This window comes from Gopherus flavomarginatus, chromosome 6 (assembly GCF_025201925.1).
Source record: "Gopherus flavomarginatus isolate rGopFla2 chromosome 6, rGopFla2.mat.asm, whole genome shotgun sequence".
In the NCBI taxonomy this organism is placed as follows: domain Eukaryota; kingdom Metazoa; phylum Chordata; order Testudines; family Testudinidae; genus Gopherus; species Gopherus flavomarginatus.
Genome location: NC_066622.1, coordinates 9,163,705 through 9,186,993, shown reverse-complemented (window position 1 = coordinate 9,186,993; position 23,289 = coordinate 9,163,705). Strand labels below are relative to the sequence as shown.

General features: G+C 40.7%; 1 protein-coding gene across 5 annotated transcripts in view; it reads left to right on the top strand.

Moving 5' to 3' along the window:
* The window catches only part of EOGT (EGF domain specific O-linked N-acetylglucosamine transferase), a 30,314-nt gene extending 12,910 nt beyond the window's left edge, over positions 1 to 17,404 (top strand). For 4 of the 5 annotated variants that reach the window (XM_050957449.1, XM_050957446.1, XM_050957448.1 and 1 more), the window contains 10 exons: positions 60 to 166; positions 1,519 to 1,622; positions 5,546 to 5,638; positions 6,904 to 6,975; positions 7,152 to 7,238; positions 8,707 to 8,775; positions 12,039 to 12,100; positions 13,481 to 13,600; positions 14,482 to 14,584; positions 14,959 to 17,404. In XM_050957449.1, the coding sequence (XP_050813406.1) occupies positions 60 to 166; positions 1,519 to 1,622; positions 5,546 to 5,638; positions 6,904 to 6,975; positions 7,152 to 7,238; positions 8,707 to 8,775; positions 12,039 to 12,100; positions 13,481 to 13,600; positions 14,482 to 14,584; positions 14,959 to 15,105 (964 nt within the window). In that variant the 3' untranslated portion in view covers positions 15,106 to 17,404. Of the gene's footprint in view, positions 1 to 59; positions 167 to 1,518; positions 1,623 to 5,545; positions 5,639 to 6,903; positions 6,976 to 7,151; positions 7,239 to 8,706; positions 8,776 to 12,038; positions 12,101 to 13,422; positions 13,601 to 14,481; positions 14,585 to 14,958 lie in introns of those variants that run through there. The other variant, XM_050957450.1, reaches the window with a different exon arrangement.
* Positions 17,405 to 23,289: the final 5,885 nt, after the last annotated feature.

The following is a 23,289-nucleotide window of genomic DNA, read 5'->3' as shown; positions in this document are numbered from 1 at the left end:
GTACTTTTATTCAGGCACATTATCTTAAAAACTCATTAAATGTTATTGAATAATTTCAGGTTTGCCGAACTCCAGACATATACTCCACTAAGCTTCAGACCCATAGAAGATGGCAAATGTGACATTATTATTGAAAAGCCAACTTACTTCATGAAATTAGATGCAGGTAACAGATATTGTTTTTCTGCGTCATACAGTGTGATAATGTAGTGTCCATTTACATTACATTTTTAGGGTGTGTGTGTGTGTGTATGAAATTCACTCTGAGCGTGTATGTGGTCTTTATAGATCTTTGAGGTAGAGTGAGATTATAAGACTTTTTCCCTCCCTTTTCATAGTTCAACCAAATCTGTGAGATTGTGACAAAGTGCAAGTTTTGTACTAATAATAGACGCTTAAAAAAAAACCCAGAAAAGTTTCACACTACTTCCATTACACTTTGACTGATGATGACTATTTTAATATCTCACTTGCACATTATGGGAATAAACATAATTTATTACTGGCTATATCACTTCAATCAGCTTCTGCATACATAGGTATGTAAAGGTTATGGGGTGGTTGGTGGAAGTCATGTACTTCAAGAAAAGAACCCAAGCAAATAACTTTTTATGCAGGTTTGTCACTTCAAAAGTAAAAAAGACTTCTTTAAAAGCTTTGAACTATGTGAAAAGCAGCTGCAAAGTATGTAATATCTTATCTACGTCAGTATGGGAGAGCCCTAGTGATTGCTGTCCTGCAGTAGATTATATTTCATGAGAGACTTGAAGTAGCTTATGAAGGTCCTTTCCATCATGAATATTTTAGCATTTCTTCAATTTATTGATCTTAGCTTTAATATTCTTCATTTTAGAGATTTGTCATTAACAGGGGAGAATACTTAGTCTGGTATTTAGACAAATGAGTTAAGCTTTTTTTTTAAAAAAAAATAGGAGTGGGTAAAAACACTGTGCTCAAGAGTCTATTTGAAACGGGCTTTGGAGCAGGTGCTAAATGAATAACATTGCAAGAGTAGCGTCTTATCCCACAGCCCAAAGTGAAGTTTACCGTACCTTTTTTCAAAAAGCCTGAAAACATTTTGTTGAAGTCCTAATATTAGTGTTTGCTCTGTGTAGCTAGACATTGCAGTACCATTAATGTGGTAGTGGTTTTAGTATACAATAGAAAATCACAATAGCAAATGTAACTTCAAAAAAGTTTAATTTGTTGTTTAATTTCTTACTGCTTTTGGCTGCTCTGCCTATTCCTTGGATTTTTTTTTTTTTAAATATCTGGTTAATTCATAGTTTTCTCATGTGATTCCATCCCTACTGAAGCTCTGCATCTCTAAGGCATATAATAAGTTCTCAGTCACAAAAAGAGTAAAACTAATTTAAAACCCAGACCTTTCTGTACACAGGAACAGAGAGTGTATTTAGTAATTTCCTTGTGAATAATAAACACGAATGTTTGCAAAAAGTGGGAATGAATAATGTTGTGCCCTGCTTTATAGTAAAGAGCTTTTCTTTCTCCTGCCAGGTGTTAATATGTATCATCACTTCTGTGACTTTGTCAATCTTTATATCACTCAGCATATTAACAATTCGTTCAGCACGGACGTTAACATTGTCATGTGGGACACTGTAAGTAGGACTTCCTTTTAAAATACTTGTAGCGGTTATATCACACAGTGTATTGTGTGCTGTTTGAACAGCACCCCATGCTTATCTTCTAGCAAAGCAGCAGTTCTGCCCTACAACAAGCCTTTGCTTATTTATTATACAAACTTGTGTATTGTAATCAAATCACTTGGTGAGACCTGCTAAATGACACATGTGAGTCTTTGCATCTTTAAAATATGCAGCCCTAGGGCCTGAAAATCCCACCTGTCCTGCAGAGACTTCTTGCCAGCAGGGTGAATGCCACCTGAGTGACACACTCCCTACCTGACTGCAGGAAGGAGTATCAGGCTCCAGCGCTGAAGGACTGTTTTGTTGAAAAACACCTCATGTGAGCAGGGTGGAATTTTTGACCCACCTCTTGTTCATACCAGTAAAACTGAGACAAAGGGCCGAATTAACCCATCACTGGACCCTGAGCGCACACGCTTCCGAGCCCGTCTGCAGGCCAATTCAAGTAGATGCTCCCTGATGTGTTTAACCCTGTCCTGGCCAATGCAGCTGCACTAGTGATCTGTTAACCAAACCACATCCAACTCCTGCACAGCTGTTGCTTAATTAAGATCTTGACTTGAAACACTGTCCTTCGCATTCTCTATGGTAAGCACTACACTGCTACAGCACTGAGAGAATGGTAATCCTAGTCATGCTGGAATTTTAGTAACTGCTTTCTCAGCGTTGCCACTGTATTCCATCTGTATTGCCAAATGTTTAGTTTCTCATTGTATATAACAAAATCTTTCTAATGATCTCTACCTTTCACAGTCAGAATTTCCCCTAAGAACTTTGGGTTAGATTTAGTCTTATGGAATTTGTAGGTATGAGACAGGGAAATACAGCTGCTTGTAATGGTTTCCCCACAAAAGAAATGTGCAACCTGTATTTAAAAACCCCAAGCGAACACTGTAATATTGCTGTTTAATGGCTAGCTCGTGATCAGGTTTTTGCAGTCAGTGTTCTTGATCGCCTTCAAATGTGCTACTATTATTAACAAATCAATTAGTCCCACCTAACTGCACTACTTCTAACTGAGAATTTTCAGTTGCCCGTGCTAAATTGAAACTCTGACAATCTGTGTCTGTTAAGCATGGGGAGATTAGTTTATTAACCAGTATTGAGTGATGTAGGACCAGGTTGGTTTTTTTTTAAGTCACTTGGTTGAAAAATTAGCAATAACATTGCAGTCCAGAAATTCCACCTCTCTAGAACATTGTCTCAAACTGATGCAGGATTTAATTTTTAACAACTATTTTCTGCATTCTCTGTATGTTCTAACTCATCGAATGTTAACCTTCCTGGAATTGCCAAGTCTCAGCAGGGTATATCTTCAACATGCTCTTCAACATGAATCCTCCTGGACAAATCAGACAAAAAAACCTGTTTCTAGGTTCTCTAATATACTGGAAACCAATACATATAAAATATAAGCATGGGTCTTCCTTCACATGTAGCATCTATAAGTGACATGATCTCTTTCGAAGAGATCAAATATATCAAAGCATCATGATGATTTCCTTTTAATAACAGCAGGGATACTTTTCCTATTGTTCCTATATTACTAGAGTCTTAACATTTTTTTACTACTTACAAATGCATAACACAAAGTAAGTGCAATTTTTTTATGTACTGGAACAGATCACTTTTAACACAGATTTTATTACTTCTTGCCACCAGATGATGGCACCAAGAAACTTCTTGATTTGCTGAGAGGTGTCTGTGGTTACTAAAAGACAGACTCCAGCTTATTACTGATTCTCTTTTTTCTTAACATAATTAGATATGCATGTACTTTTTGGCTACTGTAGAATTGCTGTACTGTCCTTATTAAACAGAAATGCCGTTAGATATGGGTGAAGCAAAGCAGAAAATGAACAGGAAATACATGGGGTATCTAATTGGGCATCTATCTGCAGACACCCCACCTTCAGCCACATAAAAAAGTAACGTTTATAAATTCCCCTACAATCAGTTCTTTTATGGAGAATAGGCAGCGATAGGAGTAGAGCTTTGAGCTTTGAAGATCAGTGCTTTGCTACTGATCTGGAAGTGCAGTTCTTATAACACAAGCTGCTGGAGAATATCATCAAACCTGAAATTCATTAAAACTTCATTGCAGCAGTGGGAGGAAAAAGCAAAGCGGCAAGCTAATGAAATATGCCATCCTTTAGATTCTGTTACATTTCACTGGCTGCCTGCTCTGTCTTGCAATCTTTTTTAGTCTCTTTTAAAACACTGTTTTTATTAAAAATTATTTTCACTTCACATTAAAGACTGATGGACAAAACAGCTGCAACATCCAAAGGAAATGTACGTGCTACAAGCAGCAGTCTGATTCCAACTTTCTGAGGGCATGTCTAACTGTAGTCCAAAAGAAAGCACTGATGTCTCTTTGTTCCATACATTATAGTGATCTATTAATAGGGTAGGGTCACCTGCAGGGATCGAACCCAGAACCTTTAGATCTGACAGCATGAGCCTCTACTGATTGAGCTAAAGGACAGTTAGGCTGACACAGGCCTGGTCTACACTGGGAGGAGGGATTGATCTAAGTTACGCAACTTCAGCTATGTGAATAATGTAGCTGAAGTCAGCGTACTTAGATCTACTGACTGCGGTGTCTTCACTGCGGTGAGTTGACAGCTGACGCTCTCCCATCGACTCTGCTTGTGCCTCTCCAGTGGAGTACCGGAGTCGACAGGAGAGTGTTTGGTGGTTGATTTATCGCGTCTAGACTAGACACAGTAGACCTCCACTGGATCGATTGTTGCCTGCCAATCCGGCTGGTAGTATAGACAAACCCACAGTGATTTATGTTGACGTATTTGTGCATGTGTCTACACTCAGATTTTTCTGCAGTCAACGTAAGGGCCCTATTATGGCGACGCAGTAAAACCACCTCCCTGAACACACGGTCTACATTTCAAAGTTAGGTTGATGTAAGTTCTACTCCACAGTATGCTGTAAAAATTTCCTAAAAGGCGTTGCGCTGGACGGTGGTGCATGGCACACTGGGATACCTATCTGTGGCATACCATACTTCGTAGGAATGCAAGGACTCCTGGTGGGGGTGTGCGGCACCAACACAAGCAGCTAAGTCTGCCTGACTGATATGCTAGCTTCAGTGACCGTACACTGGCATAACTTGCATCAAACAAAGTTTGTAGAGTAGATGTGACCTTACTGGCTTGAAGGCAGTAGCAGGTTTCCATCTTTATATGATCCAGCCACTAGAAGCATTCTTACCCATTGTGTTATGAGATACAAGTTGTTACAGGTAGTGCTGAATTTCATCACAAATGTGCCTGTTGTTTCATCCAGCAAATAAAAGTATTTCCATCAAAGGCACACGGGCTGAATCAAGTAGCCACTCTGTGTCACTCAAGCAGGTAGACATGTGCAGAGGGTGTTTCTAGATCCAGGAGCCTGTCCCAGAATCAAAGTGGATCCAGAGCAGACTTACAATAACTCTTTATTTCAAATGCCTGCTCTGCACATACATTCACAAATGGGTTTGTTTAGCTCAGCAGCTCCACTTTACATACCCATCCTCCCCTCTGCCCTGCCACCTCACACCCACTATTAATTATTTTGTCTTTGAGGAGAAGAGGGAGTGCTGGACACCTCCCCTTGCTGGCTGGTCTCTCCACCTCTTCAGGTTTGTCTAGCCTAGAATTTATTCCTGTGTGAACATGAGTTGATTCATTGCCAGTTAATCTGAGTTCGCTAACACAATTGTCAATTTTAGACATTGCAAACTTCTGTGGTTTACTCCAGGCTGTCCTGGTTACTGTGGTGATGGGGTCAATATAAGAACCTGAACTAATATATAGAATCCAGATTGTTACCTGAGAGCTCTTATTCACTGTGTGTTTTCTCTTTTCTCCTAGAGCTCATATGGCTATGGTGATTTGTTCAGTGAGACCTGGAAGGCATTTACTGACTATCACATAATACACTTGAAAACATACGACTCTAAAAGGGTATGGAATTGTATATTAAACTATAGTGCCATGGTGGAGTTTTCCAGCCAAACCAAAAAACAATATTTCAAAAGAAGGCCTTACCCTGGTTACAAAGCATAGCTAGACTCAAGGTTACCCTACAAATTTAAGACCAAGGTTGTAACCCACTTCCCTGAAGTGGTGGCAGCTGTTGTGTAAACAGGGCCATACTTCTGTAGTTCTGTGAGAGGAGATATTTAAAGATTGGGGTTTTTGCTTTAGCAGTGCATGTATGCCTATTTCAAACATTGGAGCACTTTATGGAGCTTTTAGCATGTCGTAGCAAGATTCACACAGCGAGATACTGTGTGGCAAGCTATTGTGCTGTAGACTCACACCCTGGCTTGCCACGCACTGACTTGCCATATAGACAACCCCTAAGGGTTTATTGTGGTATCGTTTGTTCTGAATCTTCTAGTTTTCATTGAGTTATGTCTCTCATCTGTGTCTTGATATAGCTTTTATGTTTGATATTCATGATCTATTATGATATTTCTTCCCCTCCCCCTTCAGCTCTGCCTCCAAAATATGAAGACTGTGGGATATAGTCTGTCCTAGATTTTTGTTCTCAAAAATCTATCTGCCTTCAGCAGGAGTTCATCTTATCCTCTCTTAAATCTCTCCTTTGAAACCTGCCTCTTCCACAATGCCTCTAGGTTGCTGCCGTCTGCTTAGGTAGATGGACACCTGTGATTATTGATCCATGAAACTGCAAATATTCCCTTGTTCACCATCCTACTCTACTCCTTTTTTTGTCTTTTTCCACCTGTTGAATCTTGTCAAAACCCTAGACGGAGTTCTCTGAACAGCAGCTCTCTTTGGGGATGTCTATACTGTACTCGCAAGGTGTGACTCCAGCTTGAGTAGACACACCTGAGTTAGTTTTAATCTAGTTTGCTTAGGTCCCAGAGCGGTGAAACTGCAGCAGCATGCGCTTCATCCCTGGCTAGCCCTATGAGTACAATTACCTGGGGTTCCAGGTTGCTCCAGGACCTGAGCTATCTAGATTACAGCTAGCTCAGGTATGTCTACTCAAGCTGCAGTCCCAGTTTGTGATTGCATTATAGAGATACCCTTTGTTCTGTTAGTTTGCAAAGTGCCTAATGTAATGGCGCTACGATCCTTGATTGGTGCATTTAGTTGCTGCCCCAATATAAACAATATCTGCAGTGAGCAAGCATGAAATGTGCCCCTTTAGCTGTATATTAGAGTACAACTATAACTTTAATGATCTTCCCTTACAGGTATGCTTTAAAGAAGCAATGTTTTCATTATTGCCTCGAATGCGATATGGCTTATTTTACAATACACCACTGGTGAGTCCTTTTTCTCCTATTAATGTGAAAACTAGACACCTATGTTTGGATCAGCATTGAACTTTCTGCAAACAAATGCTGGAAAAACCTACTTGAGTTATCACAAGTATATAAATTGTAATATAAACTGTAAGTGAAGCATCTGATTATAATATAAATTGCCTCTCTGATTTCAGATCTCTGGCTGTCATGGTACAGGATTATTTAGAGCATTTTCCCAGCATGTGTTACACAGATTAAATATCACACAAGAAGGACCCAAGGTATGACTGATTCAATCGTGGTATGAAGCTTGCATTTCTTTTCTTTAAGCGATCATAGTTCTTACCCCAGTAAGCAGAAGTAGCTGTGAATGTCCTGCAGAAAATAGTGGCAAATATTACTATTTTTTGGTCCCTTGTACTGATGTTTTGAGTCCACCTTTTGTTTGCCAATCTGTTTCATAAAGTTCTTTTGGCAAATATCTGCACGTATTTGTAAAAGGCTGCTCCAGGTCCTGTTCCCACTGGAGAAGGCCTTACACACCTCTTCCCCATTTCAGCCTGTCTGTCCCCAAGGACCTGCATTATGACAAATGTTCTTCCAGGCCAGGAGAGCTGGATGTGCCGCTCCTTCTGGAGTGGTTATCAAGTGCTGCACTTGAACAGCTGAGAGAACACCACAAAGCCATGCACGGTGCACTTCCTTTCTACAAATACTCAGGTCCTGCCTCTGCAGAGCCACACAGTCCCTGCTGACCTGGGAGCAGAGAAAGGAGCAATCAAATCTGGCCCTCTGATCCCTGCATGGTACCATCAGGCTGGCCCTATGCTTATCAGTTTTAAAACACTTGTTATTTTTTCAGATCATTACAGTGGCTGCATTGATGGATACATCAGCTTTTGATTTTCTGAAGTATTTGCCGGAGAGTAGCCTACATGTTATCACTAAGAGAGACACTTTTAAAGCACAAGCATTTAGCTGTACATCTCCCACTGACATTAATGGAACTCATGCAGCTAAATCTGTGGGCTTCACTTGGAAAATTTACCCCTAAGGGTCCAACTGATTTTAAAAGGTGAGGGAGGGGGAACTGCTACACAGACAAAATAACTTTTTTCTGCAGGTCTTGTGCACAAATCGTCCTCTGTTTCTTTCCTGCTTTCAGATATGCCTGTAATGGCCAATGCAGTGATTCTTTTATACTCAATAAAAGTATACAAGCTTTTAAACCATTCCATTGTTGTTAGGGTCAAGAATTATGCAAAATATATAACATGTTTATATGTTGGAAATCTCAATTTTTGCTCATTTTGGAGGGTTATATCGGTATAACTACATCGCTCAGGGGTGTGAAAAATGCTCAAAAGCGACATAGTTACACCGATCTAACCCACTGTGTAGACAGTGCTGTGTTGACAGTAGATCTTCTCCCATTGACATAGCTACCACCTCTCGGGGAGGTGAATGAACTACACTGACAGCAGAAACTCTCCTGTTGGCATAGTAGCATCTTCACTAAAGCACTACAGCGATGCAGCCCTTTGTCTTTAGCTCGCCAAGTTTCCTCTCGAGTATGGAGGCTACTCCTGTATATAACACTTAATTTCTACCCAGGCCAGGAGAAGATGTTTAATACTCAAGTAATTGTTTCATTTAAAAATTTCATGGCAGTTTTACTGAGTATTTTTGGTCCGTCAGGCCCTGCAGATGGGTATATAGCATTACAGTTTCTCTCCTCCGTCTTTTTAGGATGGAAAAATTCGTGTCACAATACTTGCACGCAGTACAGACTACCGGAAAATACTGAACCAGAATGAGGTTGGATTATTTTACTTTATTAAAAAAAGAAAAGTTTTTTTAATTTTTACCAATCTGGTATATTGTGCATGATGTGTTAGGATTTTCAGATAAAACCAATATATTATCTAATGGTAAATCTTGAACAGGCTCAGTGGTAACACTACATTAATCTGACAGACATTCTAGCCTGTATCCATTTCTATATCTGCTGCGAGCCTTGTAGCTTTTGTGGATTTCCTTATGGAGATTGGCAGAGAACAGCAAGTAGTGCTGACAGATCAGAAATGCCTGTCTTTTAAAAACAAAAAAAAACAACAAACCCACAATTATAGAAAAGTAGGGCTGGAAGAGACCTTGAGACATCATGTAGTGCAGCCCCTCCTGCACAGAAGCAGGACCAAGTAAGCCTCTATCATCCCAGACAAGTCATTGTCCAACAGTTCTTAAATCTCTCTGGTAATGGGGATTCCACAAACTCCCTTGGAAGCCTGTTCCAGAGCTTAACTACCCTTATAGTTAGAAATGTTTTCCTAATATCTAACTTAAATCTCCCTTGGTGCAGATTAAGCCCATTATTTCTTGTCCTACCTTCAGTGGACATGGAGAACAATTGATCAGAGTCATCTTTATAACAGACCATAACCTATTGGAAAACTGTTATCGGGTGCCTCTTCAATCTTTTCTCAAGAAAAAACATGCCCTCCGCCCCCCTTTTTTTAACTTTTCCTCATAGGTCAGGTTTTCTAAGCCTTTGATCATTTTTGTTGCTCTCCTCTGGACTCTGTCCAATTTGTCCATATCTTTTCTAAAGTGTGGTGCCCAGAATTGGACACATTGTCCAGTTGGGGCCTTGCCAGTGCCAAACAGAATGTGACAGTTATCTCCTGTGTCTTACGTACGACACCCCAGAATATTAGCCTTTTTTGCAACTGCATCACGTTGTTGACTAATTCAATTTTTGATCTTCAATAATGACCAGTTCCTTTTCAGTAGTGCTACCACCTAGCCAGGTATTCCCTATTTTGTAGTTGTGCATTTGATTTTTTCCTTCCCAAGTAAAAGATTTTTTTGAATTTCATCTATTGAATTCAGACCAATTCTCCAATTTGTCACGGTTGTTCTGAATTCTAGTCCTGTCCTCCAAAGCGCTTGCAATCACTCTCATTTTGGGGTTATCTGCAAATTTTATAAGCATACTCTCCACTCCATTATCCAAGTGATTAACAAAAATATTGAATGGTACCGAACCCAGAACTGACCCCTGTGGAACCCCACTAGATATGCTCTTCCAATTTGACAGCAAACCATTGATAACTACTCTTTGAAAATGGTCTTTCAAGCAGCTTTGCACTGACCTTATAGTAAGTTTATCTAGACTTCATTTCCCTAGTTTGTTTTGAAAATGTTATGTGGGACTGTGTCAAGGCCTGACTAAAATCAAGATATATCATGTCTAAAGCTTCCCCCTTCCACTATGCCTGTAATATGATTGTAAAGCTAAATTCTCTTTGGCTGAATGTTGTTCTTTAAATTCTCTCTGCACACCCCACTTAGTTTTTGGGTTGTTTTTTTATTTTTTTGGCAGACCAATGCTGAAAACCAGAAGACTAATGAAATGTTTTATTTTATGTGGACAGACCAAACTGCAGGTGCTCATATCTAAGTATATGCACTTGCATCCTGCACTGCATTTTCAAATCACATAAGAATGTTTGCAATGACATAGTCGTATAATAACAATGACAACATGTAGCATTTGTATAGCACTTTTTGTTCCTAGTTCTTAAAGTGCTTTACAAAGCTGGAGTAAGCATTATTATCCCCATTTTACAGATGGGGAAACTGAGACGTAGAAATGGTTAAGACCACAAGCAAGTCAGTGGCAGAGCCAGGAATAGAACCCAGATCTCCAGATTCCTAGTCCTATGCCCTATCCACTGGACTACTTTGTCTCCGTTGTGTTGCGCTATACAGTGTGCTTTCTTATAATGGACACACCCCGAGACAAGAGAGGATAGCATCTTTTCTTGACAATACTATTATAGGGGAAAAAATGCTCTTGACCCTGTCTTTCCTCCGTCGTCATGTTTTTTTTCAAAAGCAGTAATAATAATGTCCATAAAAGCCCAGAATTGCACCTGTTCTAGCCAATGGCAAAATATGTCTGCTGAGTAGCTTGTAAAGCTAGTAGTGTCTTTTGTAACCTATTGACCTTACTGTTCACGTTTCCTGTAATAAGTGGGTGAGCTGTACTTGGTTATAAGTACAGAAAATCTTTGTGACTTTCTCTTGTAGAGACTGAGTAACTACTAGGCATTGTGGCAGATGACGTTTAGAAAGCATCTTTGGTGTCAGGCCTTGAACTAACAAGAGCTGCTGTTACTGTCTGTTGGCTGGCAGGGTAGAGTTTAATCACAGTGCCTGGCATTAGGTGCTAAAGCCCTGATTCAGCAAGGTACTAAAGCAAGTGCCCTAGCTTCAAGCATGTGAGATGGCCTATTGAGTTCAGTGAGCCTCAACACCTCTGCTGAATTGGGGCCTTAATCCCTATACTGAGCACTGTGGGCCAAATTCGCATGTTAGTTCCTAGCACAAACTGGAAGTAATTAGATTGATGGTAAACAGTCACTCCAGTGTAAAACTGGATTAAGCAAAGACAAATTGAGGCTCACTGGATTTATACTGGCATGACTGAGCCCAGAATCTGTCTCTGAGAACTAGGAGCTAGATTTTCAAGAGTACCTAAGCATGCAGAGAGGCCCTTGGTGGTGGTTTCCAAAACTCCTAATTAAGCCAGGAGTCAAATTTTCATTGTTTTAATGTAATTTCCCATTGCGTTAGGCATCTATCCTGCCTAGCAGCTTATGGAAATCCCAACAGGTGCCTATCTGCATCTTTTAAAATCTGTCCCTAAGAGTCCAGGCCTGCCCCCATTCATGACAATGACAAAATAACCACTGGCTTTAGTGATACCGAATCAGGTCTGAAGGGCCTGTGCAGAAGATAATTAAATCAGATCTTCTGCAGCTTCAGAGACTCAATAGCCCATTTAATCTCTCTGCAAGAAGGAAGATACCTAACTGCAGGTAGGAAGATATGAAGGAAGCTCTGTGCTGGTACCTGCAATGATGAGATTGAGGAAAAAAATACTTTATATAGCAGTGAGAGTATGTGCTGTCATCTCCAATATAATTCCTTGTGGGTGTGTGGAGAAGGTAGAAAGCGGCTGGGGAAAGGACGTAAAACAAGTACCACATTAAATTTTCCTCTTTCCTTCCTAGCTTGTGAATGCTTTGAAAACAGTATCGGCGTTTGAGGTCAAAGTAGTAGATTACAAGTACAAGTAGGTATATTGGTAGAAAATCATAATAGTGTCTGTGTTATTGGCTGCGCTTGATAATAATCCAGTAACAAATGGGGGAACTGCAGTCTGCCCTCACCCACCCACCTATGAAGAGTCCTACCTATGTTTAGCTGCTTTTAGAAAATGAAAGAACCATCCATTTAACAAGTAATCCTGTTACTGAGGAATTAGTGTGAACTAGTTAAACTGTCCCCACCCCTTTTCACAATGTGCTATTAAAAAAATGTATGTCAAGGTTTGACAGGACCCAGACCGAGCTCCCTGTTAAGAATAATACATTTTGAAATCTCTCAAAATCATTGTGTCCACTGTGCTTCTGCATTTTGCTGATGATCACTGCTAGCTGCACATCTCAGTGGACCTCTGAGGCCAAAGGTCAGTTACCTCCACGCCCCTCCAGTAGGTTATTTTGTAACTTCCTTTTTTGTGTTTGTTTTTGTAATAGTTAGATAGTAACCGGTGTCTGACCTGTGTGTAATGGTGCCTAGAGATTGCAGCCCCACTTGCTAGGCATTGTATAGACACATAATAAAAAACAGTCCCTGCCCCAGAGAACTGACAGTCTAGAGAGACAAAACAGACCTCAGGGGTGAAGTGACTTGCCCAAGATCACTCAGCAGGTCGGTGGCAGACCCAAGAGTTGAATCCATCTCCTGACACCCGGTCTAATCCTCTGCACGCTACACCTGTGAGCTGAAGCTCAATATCTGCACACACACACCCCCCCCAGCAGGGAGTCGTGCACTTAAATAATGTCCATTTTAAAATATTATTTTTTATTTGTTTGACTTGTCTCCTGTATAACTCTTGTTATAAGAAGGTCTAGCCAATAAAGTCAAAGCAGCGAAGAGTCCTGTGGCACCTTATAGACTAACAGACGTATTGGAGCATGAGCTTTCGTGAGTGTATTCACGGGTATTCACCCACGAAAGCTCATGCTCCAAAACGTCTGTTAGTCTATAAGGTGCCACAGGACTCTTCGCTGCTTTTACAGATCCAGACTAACACGGCTACCCCTCTGATACTTGACACCAATAAAGTAAGTGTCTGAATGTAACAAAAGATCAAAGAATCATTATTGGAACATAATTAAGTGTCATAACCTACCTGAAAAAACTGCAAGTCTGTAACAGAGTCTTACTAGAATGAAGTTCTGAAATCCCCCATCTGTGTAATTCCATGCTGAATTGGTTCTGGGCTGAATAGTTACAAGTTAGAAGATTGTTTAAAATAGATCAGTGCTTACAGTGTTCCTTTTTCCAGAATTATCCCTAAGTTATTTTTGCATTATCTGAATGTAGTTTATTCATGCTAAGATGGATGAGCATGCTGGAGACCCAAACACTATGTTGTCTGCAGGGACCTTGAATTTTCAGCGCAATTGAAAATCACGCATAACTCTGATATATTCATTGGAATGCATGGAGCTGGACTTACCCATTTACTCTTTCTGCCAGACTGGGCTGTTGTGTTTGAACTGTAAGTGTGTTTTTTCTTTTTTAAGTCTATAACTTGAAATGTTCTTTAGGGTCACTCCCTTGTTTGTATTTTTAGCATTTAAAGCAGCAGCTATAGGGCTGCCTGTGTGCTTCCATTATAAAGGCCCTACTTCAGTTGCTCATAACTTTCATTTTTTGGGGCTGAAACATTTTAGGCCTAGACTCTTGCTAAGGGTAGTTATCTTTTTGCAGCATGAGCAAGGTATGTATGTGTGATCTGTTATATGACAGTCTTACCACCTTAACCTGTGACTTCAACAGAGCTCATGGCTAAGCAGGGAGCAGCCTACTCAGTCAATGGATGGGGAAACTCCAAAGAGAGGAGGGGTATTAGTTGAATTCTTTCCTATGAGTCAGTGTGGGAGCAGTACTGTGGAGTATGGGGGGGCATGGTGGTGACCAGGTGAGTCAGTTAGGTGAGATGGGAAATGGAAGTCCTAACCCTTAAAGATTCTGTTGCTGCAGGAGTGAAGATGTTAGTGCCAGCATCCTGACTTGCATTCCAGCTCAGTTATTTGCATTCCGTCCTACCTACATTTCTCTGGTAGTTCCACTTAAATATATTTTTTGCTGCAAAGTATTGTGTTTTTTTTTGACGCCCTTGCTTTAAAAACAAACGACAAACATACTGCATTTTATTAAGAACATTTATTTCCACCCTGGGCAATCCTGTTTTAAAATCAATGGAGTCACCTTGGTTATAAGTCACAGTAGCATTTGGCCCATTGCCCGTGGTCTTTCGGTTTTATGCACTGACAACGAATGTGCACACTGTAAACTTTTTCCATCTTGATAGACTGCAGGGCAGTCGTTGTGGGTAAATATCTGCTATAAAATGACAGTGATGCTGCATGTCCCCAGATACAACTGTGAGGATGAACGCTGCTACCTAGATTTAGCAAGGCTGCGAGGCATCCGTTACATTACCTGGCAAAAAAAGAACAAAGTGTTCCCTCAAGATCAGGTAACGTTGAGTTGTGGGCCGGGGAGGACATCATTTTTTCTCATTTTTAATTGTTTAAAGGTAGATTTGTGTTTACTCCTCTCGATTATTGTACATGAAATATGATTTCTGTGCTTTAGCCCAAATTAACTTCCCTGCTCTGATTAAGAAGTCATTTTATATTAATAGCTGGGAGAGAAATTACATTAATTGACCATTAATTCAAGTTGTCAATAACACTGCTGTTACACAGTTACTTACTTGCACTGTTCCTTGAGGGGAGATGAGTGGATTTGGAGATTATAAATTAAAATGGTGATCAGGCAGTTGTCTACTTGTTTTTCAAATGAAAGAAGTGCCTTATTTGTTTGCATAAACCTGTTTCATTTTTCCAGGGACACCACCCAACACTAGGAGAACACCCAAAGTTTACTAACTACTCATTTGATGTGGAAGAATTTATGTACCTTGTGCTTTTGGCTGCCGATCATGTATCACAACATTCCAAGTGGCCATTTAGGGTAAAACATGATGAATTCTAGGCCAAATTTCAGGTTTAAAAATGATTTTAAGCAACATTTCTTTAAAATTTGTTAAAATAGATAAAAATCCATGCTGGTATAAAACTTGCAAACTTCTAGGAGGAAAAAAGATCCCTCTATCAAAAACACTCCCATAGCTTTTTACTGTATTTTCATATTCTCTCTTCAGTTCTAAATTTTATTCTAGGAGTCTTTTGTTGGTCACTTCTATTTATCAAGATTATTTTTTGCACTAGTTGTTTGCATTGCTAATTCTCACTACTTGACTATTTTGTATAAAGTTTTGTCCATCCATTTCATGTTATATTTGTCCCATGTATAAATTGTCCTCTTGTAGCAAGCTGTGCACAACTGGAGAGAGGAGGGGTGGGATGAGTTGGGTTGTTTGGGGTATGGAAGGATTAATACAGAGCTATTTCTCAAGTTGGTCATGGTATGAATGACCTATGTATTGAAGTGTAATAAGGGAAACAGTTCTCCCGTCCCTCCTCTAGTCTTTGGTCTTGAAGCTTCTATGCTGCAGTACTGTACGTGTTGTAAATAAAATATTTGGGTAGGAATTGAGTTCCTATCTTTAGATTTTAAGCTATTGCGTTTTAAAGCACCTATTATCCATACAAAGCATTTTCTGTTTGATACAGTGTATACCCTAAAGGTTATATTTTAAACTTGGAGGCATTTTCCAGCTACAGATAAAAACCTTGCATTTTTAAGATAAAAACCTAAACCTTCCAAAGTCAGCAATACTTTGTGTTAATCCTGTGGCTCTCCCCACTCCTCCAAAAAAAAATTAGGTTACAATTATAAAAAGCACCAGCTCTGACAAAGGCCCCTGTTTGGGTTAGGTCAGGTCTATGTAAGAAATCTTTCTTAATCATTTATTGAGGTAGTTCAGATAATTCCAAGTATTTTCTAATTTTTTCACAAATGCAGCTCTTCTGTGGCAGAAATCTTGACAGTCTAAACAGTATTATATATACTCTCTTTGAGGAGGTTTAAAGGAATTGACTGTTTTTTTCTGGCAAAAATGATAGGATGATGTAGGCCTCTCAACTGAATTGAGATATAACTAAATCATGAAAGGAACATTGTTGTTTTAGGCAATAAGAGCCTGATCCACAGTGAGACTGACTTCAATAGGATCAGGCCCTGTGGATGGGCGTTTCAAAAGTGCTCTGTTTTGGTCTAACTCAGCTCTCATTAAAGTCAGTCAGAGCTTTGCCATTGACTTCAACAAAGGCAGAGTTAGGCCCGTGCTGAGTATGTTCGAAAATTCCACTCTAGGGGTGAAATCCTGACCCTGTTGACTTCAGTGGGAACCCTCTCATTGACTTCAGTAACGCCAGGATGATGTGTAAAAGACTTGTCTAAATACCTGAAGATTGAGTTCAAGAAGACGAAGGGCAGAGTTCCATGTTATATATACTGTAGATTTTTGAGAATGAATTCCATGATATTCCTGCATTATAATGGTACAGTGCCTCAGTTGCCTGAGGCAGAAGATATATTTGTATGCAAAAGCAAGAACGTGTTACGTTAAGTGTAAACACTTGAGTGGTATAATTTGATATTATTGACTTCCATTCTGTAACAATCATAGGCAATTTCACAGAGAGTAGGCATATTTACTGTCCTGTCTATAATGGTAAATATAAATTACTGTAAGTATAACTTGCCTAAAGATCTCCCATGACCTTAAACAGTGTATAGGAGAGCTAGAGATCTAAAACAGAATGCATTAAGGTATTTGGTTCAGTTCCTCGAGTAGGATATTGGGGAACTGACAGATAAAGCTGTTTCACTTTAAAGGAACTGTATAAGCAAAATTGCACTTCTTGACATGAAAAATGCCTTTTAAAATACAAATATCTGAGAAATAGAGTTCTTGCATTTGTGTGTTTTACCTCATTTTTTAAAAAAAGAAAAATGTATAAAAGAAATATAAGCTAGTAAATGTGTACTGAAAATTTAAAATATTGTAAGACTAAGAAAAACATTAACTATGAAATGTGCACAGATATATTTGATAAAGCAAGAATTTTATATAAAAAGCACAATGCATTGCAAAAAGAAAGAATTAATCACTGTTTTGCCTGGGCCTGAGGAGGAGGTATTTCGTGTATCTAGCTGTCTATATAGTGCCTTTTCTTACTGTGACGAAAGCCAGGTGACTTGCTGAGCTCTGCCATGATTGGCCAATTTCAGTATCTGGTTGTGTCTACACCTAAATGTTGAAGGGTTGATTGATTGTATACTAATGTGGTTCTGGGTGAATTAATAAATTGTTGGTTGTTAAGAATGAACAAGTGTCCTGATTTGAGAAACATTGTTCAAGTTAAAATTGACCTGAAAAGAACCCAGCTTTCAAATTAGTAAGCTAATGTCCTAGACTCAACATAAAGGGGGTAATCCTATTAAGTTCCATTCTATATTGACTACAGCACTTACCCAGTTGGCAAACCGAGGTGGTTAGATTTCGTCTTTCAAATCTAACTGGACTGCGGCAAATTCCTGAAAATTGACCCCCTTTCATACTTACATAATTATACCTAGTTTATTCCTGGATGGTGCATGTGCTTGGATTGACAGGTCCAAGGTCTGACCTTTGATGATTGTCAGAGAACATCCGGGTATACTGCATAAAGCCGTGATCCTGCAAAGGTTAAGCCTATGCTTAATTTTATGCATTGCAAGTAGTGCCTGTGAAGTCAATGGGAATACTCTCAGGGTACAGCTACACAGCAGCTGGAAAGTGTCATTCTATCTTGGGACAAAGAGTCCTGTGGCACCTTACAGACCTATTACACCTTACAGACATATTTGAGCATAAGCTTTTGTGGGTGAATACTCGCTTCGTCATGCATCTGGCGAAGTGAGTATTCACCCACAAAAGCTCATGCTCCAATATGTCTGTTAGTCTATAAGGTGCCACGAGTCTCTTTGTCACTTTTTACAGATCCAGACTAACACGGCTACCCCCTCTGATACTTGACATTCTAGCTTGGGTGAGATGCACCCATTAATTCCACTCAAACAAGAACAGAAAAGACAGGGCCATAAAACCCAAGGGAGGGTAAAGTCTCAAGGAGGAAGGAGTGATAGAGTTTGAAGGCTGTGGAAAGATCAAAGAGAATGAGAACAGTAAAGGCATCAAGCCTTAGCTAGGAAGAGAGGATGTGTGAGGCCTTGATGAGCATGTTGCTCTGTGGATCCAGGAGTGGGAGGAAAGGAGAAGATGATATATGCAAGGAGCTATTGTGTCAAGAGTAAAAGGGTGCATGGGTGGATTTCTGAGGATGGGAGAAATTAGATAATGTTTGTGCACAGAGGAAGTAGAGCCAGAAGAGGAGGACAAGGTAGGTGCAACAGAGATCAGTCACCAAATGGGGAATGAGGTGGAGGGACTGGAAGTGGACAATAGGTAGCAGATTTTAAAATCAATGGTAGAATAAAGAATGGGGGAGAGGCATGGACAATGGTCAGAATGGACCTTGTTACCCTTCTCTCTAAAAAGGCTGCCTACAGTATTTTGGTAGAATGCTCTGAAAATTTTCAAATGTTTTGTAGAAAGTCTTTTTTTTAATGATGAAAATATACACACTTGTTAAATTTCAATTTTCCATGGGTTTGGATGAAACAAAACAAAATAATAGGTATTGATTTTTTTTGTTCTCCCACCCTTTTTTCCTTTTCTCCTCTTTTCAGTGGCAGTATGGGGGCAGAGTATGAGGTTGGAGGGAGGAAAGAAGGGGAGCACAAATGAGACCCCCCCAAAAATGAAAACTTGATTTTTTTAAAAATGAAATGTTCATGAAAAAAATTAATACATTTTTTTCCAAAACTTATGGTATGAAAATCATTTTGAATTTTTTTATTTTTTCCCCAGCTCTATCTTTGGGCAGGAGAATTAATAAGATCAGTTTGAGACCAGAATATTATAGACCAGGGGTGGGCAAACTTTTTGGCCCAAGGGCCACATTGGCATTATGAAACTGTATGGATGGTTGGGTAGGGAAGGCTGTGCCTCCCCAAACAGCCTGGCCCCCACTCCCTATCTGCCCCTGCCCCTTGACTGTCCCCCCTCAGAACCCCCGACCCAACCAACCCCCCCTGCTCCTTGTCTCCTGACTTCCCCCTTCTGGGACCCCTGCCCCCCAGAACCCCACCCCCTATCCAACCCTCCCTGCTCCCTGTCCCCTGACTGCCCTGACCCCTATCCATGCCCCCACCCCTAACTGCTCCCCTGGACCATACCCCCTATCCAACCCCCCCGCTCCCAGTCCCCTGACTACCCCCTTAAATCTCCGCCCTGTCCAACCGCCCCCTGCTCCCTGTCTGTCCCCCAGGACGCCCTGCCACTTATCCAACCCCTTCTTCCTGCCCCCTTACCATTCTGCTCAGAGCAGCAGGAGCTCGCCACCCAGCCGGAGTCAGCCATGCCGCCCACGCTGCCAGGCAGGAGCGGCAAGCCGGAGTGCTGGTGGGGCTGCAGGGGAAGGGAGCTAGCCTCCCTGGCCAGGAGCTCAGGAGCCGGGCAGGATGGGCCCATGGGCCGTAGTTTGCCCATCTCTGTTATAAACAAATGATTTAATGGGTTGTTGCGAGGGTAGTGTGAAAAGTCACCTGTTTTTGAAGTTGATATGTGTTCTGTCATCATAATATTCCATGATCTTTTGAGTTGTTATTGCTGTAGAGTACCAGTGATCCAGTTTTAATATTCTGTGATCTAGTTTTCCATTCGTAGATTCTATTCATTTTATTATGTTTGTGTTCAAACTGTTTTAATTTTTGAAACAACGCATTACTCCAAATAATGAATGTTGTAACATTTTTGCTTTAAGCAAGTAGGTGAGATTTTCAGAAGTCTGCAGTAATCCTGCTGACCCGCACTCATTATAAATCTATTTTACTTTTATCCTCAAGCAGACTTTTGATTTCCATATAGTTCCAGAGGAGAGTGCTTGCTTCAGTATGCACGGCAGCACTAGATGGCACTAGAGCGCTTTCAAAATGTCTCATACCATTGTGGCTCTTTAAATGGAATCTCATTATAAATGCAAAGAATTGGCTCAGAGGCAAGTACAATAATGCTACTCCTATAGATGATGATTTTGTTTTCCCCTCTTCCTATTTGTAAGGACAAATTGTCTGAAAAAATAATCTGGACAGTCTTCAGATGTAAGTGGGGGTTGGGGTTCCTCAGGTGCTGTAACATCTGAATTTTTTTCATGATGCTTTTATGAAAAAACTTAGCTGTGCTTAGAAAACAATTTTCAATGAACTTTCTAGCACTCCTTTATTTTCTTGTGAAAGGGCATTTAATACTAAACCATCACTTTTTAGCACTTAACACATTTCCTGTTCGGCTTGGAGGCCTAATTTCCATTTACACCACAGCATTACCTAGGTTGCATGATCCATTATGTATCATCAACTACATACTCATCTCTGCCACTTAATTCGGTAGGGGTTCTGCTTGATGAATGTGCACTTGGCTTGGTTGCGTTTAGAAACGAGAGCCGACTGACGCTCACAAATCAGAGTGAAAACACTGCAGGACGGAACTCTCACCTGTGTGCTGGTTTTATTATGAGGCAGTGGTAACTGAGTGGATTCATATTTGAAGAAAGATACTTGGATGGATTTGTGCTCTTTTTCAGAGAAGCTTGGGTATAGGTAACCTGCAGTAGGAAGGAAAAGAATTGAAGTAAAATTAACACATGCATCTTGACCCTTTAAGGTGCTGATTACCTCCTGGGCGGTGCGGAATGTTCACAACTCCCACATATTGTTTATAAAAGTCATTGGAAGCTGAGATATCTCAGCACTTGGTTAGATCAAGCTCAGTACTTTCTTTAGCTGAGCGAAATAAAAATAATGAAAGACAAGAGAGTAATCCAAGGCAAGATGGGCCAAAACTAAAGGTAGGTGGCTTTCATAATACGGTGTAAGTATTGTTAGGAGGTAGATGTTATGGCCAAAACGTTCACAGATAGGGTGACATCAGGCACCTGCGCTGAGATTTCCAAAGACAGCCTAAGGGAGTGAGGCATTCATCTATTCCCTTGTCAGTAATACAAATACTACACCTTAGGGATATATGCAGAAAGTGTGGAGGGATCACCGATATGCAGAAAGAGCAATCTGCACTTATACGTAAAAGACAGAGTACAGTTAAAAAAAATGTATTTTTGCGTCGTGTTCATGAAGAAATTTAGCATGATATGAGTCGGTCACTTTTCATCCAGTGAGGACAGTAACCTTAATATCGTTCTTTCTTGGCTGCTGTAGTCCAACAGGTGTTTGGATGCAACACACTGACTGGAAGTGGATTTATTGCCAGCCTCCCCACTGCCTACTTTGCCAGTAGCAACAGGAGGCAGGCAGAGTTCATTTGGGGGGCTACCTAGCTGGTCATTGATTTGGATTATTTAGTTTGAATGCTGAATGCTGTGGGCCAGAGTTCTTTGCTTAAGATGTGCTTGCTCTTTGATTATCATAACTCTGAGCTTTTGGGGGGTAGGTTAATTGCATTGTTTGCTAATTTATAGGGGGCAAGGAGATCAAACATTGGCTTGTGTGCCGCAGGGAGGGTCATTTCCCCAGGCAGGGGTGGCTCCAGGCCCCAGCACGCCAAGCGCATGCTTGGGGCGGCATGCCGTGGGAGGTACACCAAAGCCACCGGACCAGCGGACCCTCCGCAGGCTCGCCTGCGGGAGGTCCACTGGAGCTGCCTGCCGCCCTCCCGGCGACTGGCAGAGTGCCTCCCCCTGCGGCATGCCGCCCTGCTTGGGGCTGCGAAATGTCTAGAGCCGTCCCTTTCCCCAGGGCACAGTGGCAGCAGTATATTTTTGTGCGTAGGGTATGCTCCTCAAGACACTCTGGGAGCATGTTTTCTCCTGGTGATTACAAGAGTTAGATCTGAAAGCGGTGGAACTTGGCATGAAATAGGAAGGCTACCTTGAGCAGCTTCTCACCAGGTGAATAACATATTTCTACTGATATCCATGGAACTGCACCTACCTATCAAGTGAGGGACTAGCCTTGATGATTAATCCATTTGTATTTGGGTTTGATTAACATTCATTTGCAGCTTTGGTGGAGGCCTTAGGTGGAGGTCCCTGTTTTGGGGTCTAAAGATAATTGCAGGATGGATTGAATTATCTTTAATGTTGAAACATACTAATAAAGATGCAGCCTCCTTCTCCTGCACTGTGCTGCTGCCCACGGATTCATTTCATGGGGCTTATCCGTGAGCAGGGAACTACCATCTGTTAGGTGATAAAGGAGCAAGGTGTGTGCATGACAATGATTGTCATTGGACATCATTCATTATTCCATCAAGAATGTAGCGTGTCGGTCAATGAAAAGGCATGTTTATTGAGTTGACTGCTCTGAATTGTTTTTTTCCACCACTTACCATGCCAAAGCCTGATAATACAATGAAATATGCCTTTTACCTCTCATTTTATCTTTGTCAAACTGACCGTACATTCTCAGTTTGTCATAATTGAAAGAACTTGAGCAGCATAAGAAAAATAACAAACAATTACGCCTGTGGAAGGGTCTGAGACAGAGAATCGGGACAGATGTTGCTAAATGAAGGTGTCCAAGCCTAGATGAAAACGTTATGTTGAAGAACATTGGTGAAAGGGTGAATCCCAAGCTCACTCAGAGCTGGGGAAGGTGTGTAGTGATTTCACCTCCCTAGCCACCTTTACATGAAGAGTTGTATTCAGCCTCTCTCATAATTTATTTATCATGGTGTCAAGTTACTTTGAAGTATTTCATCTTTCCTGTCTGCCCTCTAGCATATACATCCTTTGATGCATCATAATTCATTATTTAAGAAGCATGGATTCTACTTGACTTTTTAAAGCTAATTTCCCCCCAGTAGCTTAATGTTGTTCGGTAATTTGCATAATTATGTAAAAAACATTTCAACAGGTGACAAGTGGTGATGGTTAGTAAATCCCTCTTTCTTGAATTTGTCAACCCAGTTTCCGGCCCCCCCTCCACCTCACATCACCTTACAGTAATCAGGCATCAGTATAGGCTTTTGAGAACTTTTTAAAAAAAACCTGGAGGAAGAGCAGTGGGCCTTGCATGAGGCTACCTCCGGTGCTGAAGTATGGTCAGCAGAGCACTTAAACATGTGCTTAACTTTACGTAGGAGTGCAAGTG